Source organism: Vanessa tameamea, chromosome 10, assembly GCF_037043105.1.
Source record: "Vanessa tameamea isolate UH-Manoa-2023 chromosome 10, ilVanTame1 primary haplotype, whole genome shotgun sequence".
Taxonomy (NCBI): domain Eukaryota; kingdom Metazoa; phylum Arthropoda; class Insecta; order Lepidoptera; family Nymphalidae; genus Vanessa; species Vanessa tameamea.
The window spans coordinates 7814369-7823650 of record NC_087318.1 but is presented as its reverse complement, the minus strand read 5'-3'; the positions used below and the strand labels follow the sequence as shown (position 1 = coordinate 7823650).

The window sequence follows — 9282 nt, the reverse complement described above, 5'->3', positions numbered from 1 at the left end:
CTGTATTAAAATAAAATATTAAAATAAGGTAAGCTTTCTTCAACCCTCAAAAATTCCCCGATGTTCGATTATAGTACAAACTTTTGTGTGTAGAAGAGAATAAAAAAAACGTGTGTCGACTCGACGGAGAAGTACTTGAACCATAAACAGATTATTCTTAAGGCCATATTATTTTATGCATATAAATTAATTATGTATTTAGAAAAATTATGATATTAATAGCGATAATAAACAACACAATTTACAATTATAATTTAATGAACTAATTCAAAATCTTATACTGAAGTTGTTGTAATCAAGTCGCGACAGGTATTGCCAGTTTCTAAGATCACATTTTTCTATTTTGCAGCCAGGAGATCCTTTCGTGCTGAGCCAGTCTAGCCTGAAACAAAAAATTACATATAGGTGATAATTATTGTTTTCAGAATAATTTAATTATTTAGTCACTTGTGTATTGAATGTATCTTTGAAGAAAAACTTTTTAAATTAATCAGAAATATCAATTCCACCCATAAATAATGAGACTTATATAACAAATTAACCGTTCCTCACATCGTCAATGCGCCACCATCTGAATTAAAATGTATTTTGTGCCTATGTAATGAATTCACTTTCAAAGTGGAACATTGTAATACAGAGTACTGTTGGTTGAGATTAACTAATCGTTAAAAGCCATCGTCCCTATTTGCTTGCAATCAAAATTGAACGAAAGGGGGACGTACACACGTCTTGCTCAGAGATGAACAGATATTAAAATAAAATAGGAAATATATAGAATTAATTTTAAAGTATTTGACAATCTACCTTGGACCGAAACAATAAAAAAAATAAAGCAACAGCGACGTATGCATGCGTGATTTAGAAACCCTATTAATTATGTCTTTTCCTCATAAATCACGAAACACATTAAAACTTTGAACAAACATTTTATTCGTATATATCAGGTGTGAAACGAAAAAAGTAATAAATAATAAAGTTATTACATAAGCTAGTTTTGACAAACTTCTATCTAATTTCTATAATACTAAGCCTGACCAAATGTTATATTATATTAATATTCCTTCAATGCAGAATAAGTTGAATGCCATTCTTCTTACACATCGCGTAGTAAAATGTCTAGGTTGTTAATAAAAAGGCTAATTAAACGAGTTGGTTGCGACATGAACATTATTAGTAAAATATATTTAAAACTTAATTTTTTTTCTTATTATTGATTAATATTATGACTAAAACTAAAATTTACATTATCCTGTGTATATTTATGTACAAAATATAATATAATCTATACATTGTTTCCTGTTTCTTAAATGCAACTGTTTATTGATATTATTGATATTTTAAATTTGAATTATTATTCATAATAAAACTGTAACTAATATCTGGTAAATTAATTTCTGGATAATTACAAATAAACAGTCAACAATTTAATCAGAAATTCTTAGTAATTAAAATCCAAGATTTAACAATAACTTGATGTAACAGTAACGGAAACATTTGTTAATGTAATTAGAATAGTTATGTCGAAAGAAACAATAACAAAACGAGCGTGGGGCGTGCTACGGAGTGCTATGCAGGGTCTACACTAGCGATTATCATATCACACATGAAGTAGTCGTAGTCGTTTTATTAATGCATTACTTCTATATTATTTATTTCGTATTTAATTGTGTCAGGTGAAAAATAGGAGTGATAATATCAGTTCAAAATAAAAAAAAAAACACCTATATTATAATACTTCTACAACGAACGTAAGTAGTCGACAACTGTTATTAGTTACATAGTTTCTCAAATAAAACAGCAAAATTGCCACATATCATAAAATATATTTTATAAAAGTTTGAGAGGTTTAACAGTTCCATCGATTAGAAAAAATAAAAAAGATAACCATAAAGAAAGATTTTAGTTGAATAATATTTCGTATTTTGACAAGTTGAATAAATTATGTATTCCTGGCTAATTTTCGGTCATCGCAGTTAATCTCAACGACTCCCAATATCTGACGACTATTGTAGACAGTGCACGTCATTATGTAGGTACTGTTGCTGTATCTAATCTTACAATCAAATAGTACGATAGGGTGACCGAGAGAGATTAGCGGCAGGACCAACAGCTTTGCATACAGTTCAAGGTATTAATAAATAATTCATTTAAAAAACCGTATTATTACAATGAAAAATAAAATAATATAGAAGATGGAGAAAGAGAGCGCTTATATGATTATTATAACTTATTTAAACACTACCAACATTATTTATACCCAGTATACGCCAGGCAATTAAGTTATATCTGCTCACTCATAAATACCCGACATTCCACGTAAAATTATCGGCGTGCATAAGTTAATATAATCTAATTTGTATTTCTTTTTTTGCAATTTTTTCTTCATCCTAGTCATCTCACACACACTTAGGCATCTTATATGCAGGAGCATCATACACGCCGACAATTTAGCGTGTGGGGCGTGCCCTTGTGTTTGAATAGATCTATAAGTATAATTAACTTTAAGATTTTAATTATATATGTACCATTACTATAATATCTAGGTTTATAGTCTACAATTATCTAAAAATATGAGTTATCACGAGGAGAACGTCCAAAATCGAAACAGCTAATTACGTTATCCGTTAAATAAAAATAACAGACTTTGATCTTTTTTCGTCTTTATATTATCTAATATTATATATATCTCAGTAACAAAACCATTTTGGCAGTGGCACACTACAGCCAAATCATTCCTCCACTAAAAGAGTAAGATTTAGATCTAATTCTACCGCACTAGATTGGATGATAGATATTCCAAAATTTCATCTAAACATTTTGCTTCAATACCAGAAATTAAATGAGTTAGGTATATACAAATCACGCTATTGAACCTCAGTACTAGCTCAGATTTGACCCGGCTATCTGTGTAGATGAACATTACATCAAACGCACTAGCTGAACATGATTGAAATACACAGAAAAATATTTATTTTTGTTTACAAAGTTGTTTGTTGATACATTACGTCGCGGATGTACAGACTCATTACTGGTAAACTTGGAAGTAGTCCAAAGTACACTCTAGTTCAAGTCGTATTTATAGACCAGTATTTGTTTTCGCTTTTATAATAATGACCTTTCGATGTATCATTTCATTTTATATCTCAACTACCTAAATGCCTAATGGCTACCAAAATTAATTCAGTAAAAGAATAATCTGAAATTTGGTTTTGGAGTTAAAACAGAATTATTATTATAATTATTGTAACATTTAAACAATTGTGAGATCAATGTTATATAATGCAAAACGAGTTGGTGGTAGGGCTGTGTGCAAACCCGTCTGGGTAGGTACCGCTCACTCATCACATATTCTACCACCAAACACTTATTCCCAGTATTGTTGCTTTGTAATTTGTAGGGTGACCGAGAGAGTAAGTGTAACTGCACAAGGTACAAGGTAACCTCTTAGTTCTAAATGATAAAATTTCTTAAGGCGCCAATATATAAATATCAATAGGCGGTGGTTGTGAATTTTCATGACATTGATATTATGAAAAGGTAAGAGAAAAAAACAGTTTGCATATTGCATAATTATCACAGCAATTTAAACTTTTTTTAAATTAATTAAATGACACGATCAGAATTATTAAATTTTTACGTAAATATAATATCTGATACCCAAAAAAATATTTTTTTTATATTATTATCAAAAAGCTAGTTCAATGGACAGAACTTGTTACTTTATTGTCAATTAAAAGTATTTGCTGAGAATTTCAGGTAATTATCCAAAGTGTTGAAAACTATTTTTTATAAGATGTATATAATATAAAAAATAACTAACATATAATCCAAGTTTGACTTCGTTCCTTGCACCTTGCCAACTATGGTGCCATTTTTAGTATTCTTCACCCATCCACAAATCCCGAGCTGCTCCGCTAAGTCTTTGCAGTACTTGGTAAAAAAACAACCTGAAGAAAGAAATATATTATTTTTAATCGAATCACTAATATCCTGTTATCCCGAGTGAGTACATAAAGGACGAAGAGTTTTTTTTTCTTACTATAAATTCTAGGTAATTCAATTAACGGAATTATATGCTTCTAATGAAAAGGAAAATTATTAAATATTTAATAAAAATTATAAGAGTTGACAACAAAAACTAACGTGAATTAAAACCTCAGCAACACTTACATTCCTATTAAAATTTTAATTAATCCTCAATAGTTATATCCTTATAACTAGCCGTTATAATTAAAAATGAAAAAGATCCTTACTTATAATTAAAGCAATAATATCAGACTGGAATGTGTTCCCTAAATTAATCTATATATTATCTACAGAGTTTCTGACAAAAATTAAAGTCTCTCACTGTGTTTAATGAATACTTCGCAACAGAGTTCGCTTAAATAAAATTTTAAATAAAAATATACGTTCTTTCAAAAATGGATATTTGCAGTTTTTAAATCAATATCACACAATACATAGACAGCTTCCAAATCTCTGACACCGACCTAGATTTCTAATGGTCTTCTAATATCTAAATATAACAAAACGCTAGGTCATATTAAAATGTTTAAATGACGTGGCTAAACAAACATCGTTCGTATCAGATTTTTTTAATAAGGCCTTATTATACGCCTGGAAAAAGGTTGATTGACCGATTATGTGAAAATGGTGATTTTTCTGAAAGATGCGCGAAGATATTCAACACACGTTAAAAATAAAGAATATCAGTTTTTCGGATTCGGCTAATAAACAAAATAACTTAAATATAATTTAAATGAAATTTAATGTTTTCTTTCAATCTAAGGCTAGGTGCGCTTCCCTGAACAAAGACAGACAAACAAAATAAATTCGATTACCTTTGTTTCAATTATTTATATATTAAAAATTACTGTTTTTTTAACAGTTATTTAAGCTTCGGCGGAAATTTGACGAACTCGTATCTATTTTTTTAAGCCCTCGCCTACGGTACAGATTTCAAACTTTACGTTATATACTATTTAATAGATGATTTGTAATGTTTTTTTTATATACTACGTTGAGCGAAACACTACTATAATAGTTTGGTTATTGATTTTGACTACTTTTTAAATTTTGTCTAGGGCTGATAATATTTATTTTTATTGAATGACATTTTAGTTAAACATGCAGCTTGGTATTTTTCCTATATGTAATTTGGTATTAACTTCATAGTATTACGCCCAAAGAAATAAATAGCATATGCTTTATACTTATATTGAGTTCATTGTGTTATAACTAGTCGGATAAAATTGTTGATGGATGGTTTGGAGTCGATTTCATTATTTACAGTCAAGATATGCAAGATAAAAGAAACATATATCACATTGTCACATTGTCACATTGATGCATACAAATTATGTATATACACACAAACATATATTCATTCCTTCCAGAAAACATTCTTAATATTTGGACTAGTGACTCAGAAGCTTATTACAGAAAAAGAAGAGAGAAGATTAATTACAGTGATTATTCTACTTAAACTTTCCTACTACTTATTTCACACCATTCAACTGTCTGAGTTTTTTGTATGACCTGATTTGATCCTCATTTGAACTACAGGCTATAACAATCGAAGAAGGAATTTAGATAAACTAACCTTAGATTTACGTATTCCATTTGATTAGCTAATGGCTCTACTTTATTGTGCTCTACAAATAGTTCTTCAATTATTATTTTTTCCTATTTCCCTTAACTACTCATATCTACTTTGATTACTTTAAATGTTCCGATAACAGCTTCGTCGACATTGAAAACGATTTTTTTTCGGGAATCCTAATTATATCGCGTCAATTCGATGTAAAATGACTATTATTTGCTTGTATTTCTCTTATGGTTGAAATAGGCTATATTATACTTCACTAGAACACAGAAACAAAGTCGCTTCCCACTGTCTGTCTATCCCTGTGTATGCTTAGATCTTTAAAATGACACACAATATTTATATGCAGTTTTATTTAATAGATAGAGTGATTCAAGAAGGTTTTTATAAATAATACATGCATTATATGGTAGGTTTCTAATGTGCTGTCGTAAATAAAGACTTTTTTTGCGCTTATATAGCAAACGCTGGCTGAACCCTACAAGATAGATCAAAATAATGTGTAGTACATTATTAGTACAATATTGTACACCTTAAAAAGATCTACAAAAATCCGCGATGTGTATCTGTATTTCTAAGGGACAACCCACAATAACCATTTTTTATCCTTTACTTTTTACGAGAAATAATGGCTTATTTCCGAAGCGATTTTAAACAGTACAACATTAATCCTTATCCAATTAAGTACTTTAAATACACAATGTATTTAAAGATATATTTAGATATACATTTAATAGATTAATGTGACCCTATACAGCATTTAATTTAAATGAATATTTTCTAAGATATTATAGATTTAAAATGTAGAACATAGCGGTTTGTAGCGTCTAGTGACAAAAAGGTGTGAACGTTGTGTATAAAGACATTCAGTAGTATATTTCGTATCAGCATTGCACCCGTGCGAAGAAATTATAAAACATAATTAATAAATCGACCAGACAATAATCAAATTTACCTATATAACATTAATCCTTAGAGATTAATTTCCACTATCAATAACAAACAAATACAAGTGCAACGCCAATTTATCTAGATATTATAAATGGCACCAAAGGTTTACGAAGGCCCGAAATTTATTAAATATAGTAAACAAACTTAGATAATTTAATTAAAATAAAAAAATATACGGCTTGATACAGCCACACCTTCAGTATGTTTTGAGTTGAACATGTTTTTTTTGTTTTGAAATTCCGGAGTCACATGTATTTCCGGAGTATTATCAATTTATTTATAACTTAATGTCATGATTGAGATAGCATGTAATAATATGTAGATTGTTTATGTGTCGTATAATTTTACATAAAATTTGAGGTTTTGAAAGATTAGTTGAACCTTGGTACATCAATGTAGTCGTAAAGAAATTGGTGCAATTTTAATGTTTTTAATTGAATTATACTTAACTGATTCAAAAAAATATTTGCAGCGGTTTGAATTTTCACATATTGCTTTTAACTTGTTTATCTTATGTTGATGAGTTTTAGTGATTTTCAGCTATAAAATACGGTCCAATAAAAGGGTATTTAATATTGCTGATTGTCTAATATTGTTTTAATGTTTTAATTATTCGCATAGCTAAAGAATTTCATAAAGCATTAATTAAGCTAAAAGTTTATTTACCATTGTGTCACTATTTTCAAAACCACTTTAACACTAAATTTCTTAATTTTTAATAGCATTAGAATAGATAACTTAGCTGCTTTAGAGCTAAAAATGATAAACAATATACTTCATTGTAGAGGTTATACTCAATACACAACTTTAAGGTCTATGTGTAGGTTAAAGAAATCTGAGTCGTAAGTAAACTACCTTATATCATATCTTTAGACTTTAGTTCTTTAATACCATAGTTGGGACTACTCTTCAAATATATTTGTTTTCAACTCTTCTTTAAGGTTTTTATTTGAAAAGGTGAGGTGAGGCTGAGGGGAATGTCAAATTGTTCTTTGGTACTGGAAGGAAACCATGTTTGGGGAATATTAAATATACCTTATAGCTGTTCAAATATATTTATATATTTAATTTAACTTTTGATAAATCTACAAGGATATCCAGTACGCAACTAACACCAAAGTTATTTTTAGACAGACAACCAATTGCATTTTATATTGCTTATTTAGCTCTTGACAATATTTTTTTAATGAACAATATTTATATTATTAAGTAAAAAGAAGTTGAAAATAACTGTCTTTTTGAAAACGATATTATGATAATAATATAAAACTACATATATGATACTATCATTGCAAACGAATACTATCATTCCCAAGGATGGTGGCACATTGGCGACGTATGGATTTATTAAAATTTCTTACGGCGCCAATGTCTATGGGCAGAGATGACCAATTACCATCATGAGGCCCATTTGCCCATCCGCCAACATGTCTTATACATATATATATAGCAATCAGGTACATTAACTAAATAAATAAATTTAGTTACCTTGAACTTGTCCATATACTTCAAACTCAACAGCAACTAATACATTAGGATCTTCAGCACCCATCTTTTATTTTTTTAATACAATTTAATACAAATACAAAGTTCTTAATTTTTAAACGTATCGAATACAATGAATCGCAATGAATCTAAAAACTCTTTTGACACGCCGCCCGCCCAAACGCCAATGATCTTACGGCTGCCCTACATTATTTTAGTACATAGAGGTATTATATAAAGATAGATAATTTGATGTTTAAGACAGATGATATATGATGGTCATAAATTACATTCAAGTGCTTATGTCGGGATCGATATTACTGAATTCAATAGCATATTTTAGATATAAATCATCTTATTGCGTTATATTTTAGTTAGGCACAATCAAATATTTTGTTGCTTAACCAAGTAACCAACCACATACATTTTAATAATTGAAATATATATATAATGAATACATCCAGAATACATTTTTATTATTTGTTTATTTTTATCAACTTCACAATTTTTGAAAATAATCACAAATCTTAATTTCTGAAACTAGCAGGTATATTTCCACATTCTTCTTGTAAAAAATATATAATATATTTTTTAAAAGTTGGTATGGTCTAGTCAATTTTAGTGTGCGTGAAAAAGATTTCTAGACATTATTGAATTTTCATAATTTTATAACCTTCGACTACTACTATTTCAAAAGACATGCTATTTAAAACAAAAACTTTACTCATAGCAAATTAACCGGCGGACGTTGAAGGGGCAAGCCAGGGGCGTGGAGTGGTTAGTTCCGTTAGTAATAACAATTATATGATTGGCCACTGATTGGAAAATCAACTTCCTAATCAAGCGAGGTCGCAAACGATGGTGGTCTTTGGGAACTTTGTAACTTAGAATAGATTTTGTACTTTTTACGCCAGATATAAAAGCTTAACCTTTCGAATACTCATTTTATATAAGCTAATGTCTGCTATTTTTCATTTTCAGGCACAATACTCAGATATATGGACGACAAATATTAGTACTTTACTCTATTCCAATCATGAGAGGACAAAGGCCAAAAAAATAACAACATTTGACAGCAAATTAACGCGATATCATTGGTCAAGAGCGTTGTTGCTGACTTTGACACCAACGTGGTATGGAACTGTTCATCCCGTATCCATCTGTGGCAAAGTGGTTTGGTTGCTTCTGCTTCTACATGTCAATGACTTATTGCAAATCAGCAACATTATATAATTTTATTA

The 9282-nt window shown here is 29.3% G+C and overlaps 1 protein-coding gene across 1 annotated transcript; it reads right to left on the bottom strand.

Annotated features, from left to right (window-relative positions):
- Positions 1-240: 240 nt before the first annotated feature.
- LOC113392242 (acylphosphatase-2) lies at positions 241-8277 on the bottom strand. The gene is made up of 3 exons (XM_026628567.2): positions 8045-8277; positions 3821-3947; positions 241-382 (listed from the first exon to the last, which is right to left on the bottom strand). Exons 1-3 carry the CDS (start codon positions 8106-8108, stop codon positions 268-270), a joined length of 306 nt encoding a protein of 101 aa, XP_026484352.2. The 5' UTR covers positions 8109-8277; the 3' UTR covers positions 241-267.
- Positions 8278-9282: the final 1005 nt, after the last annotated feature.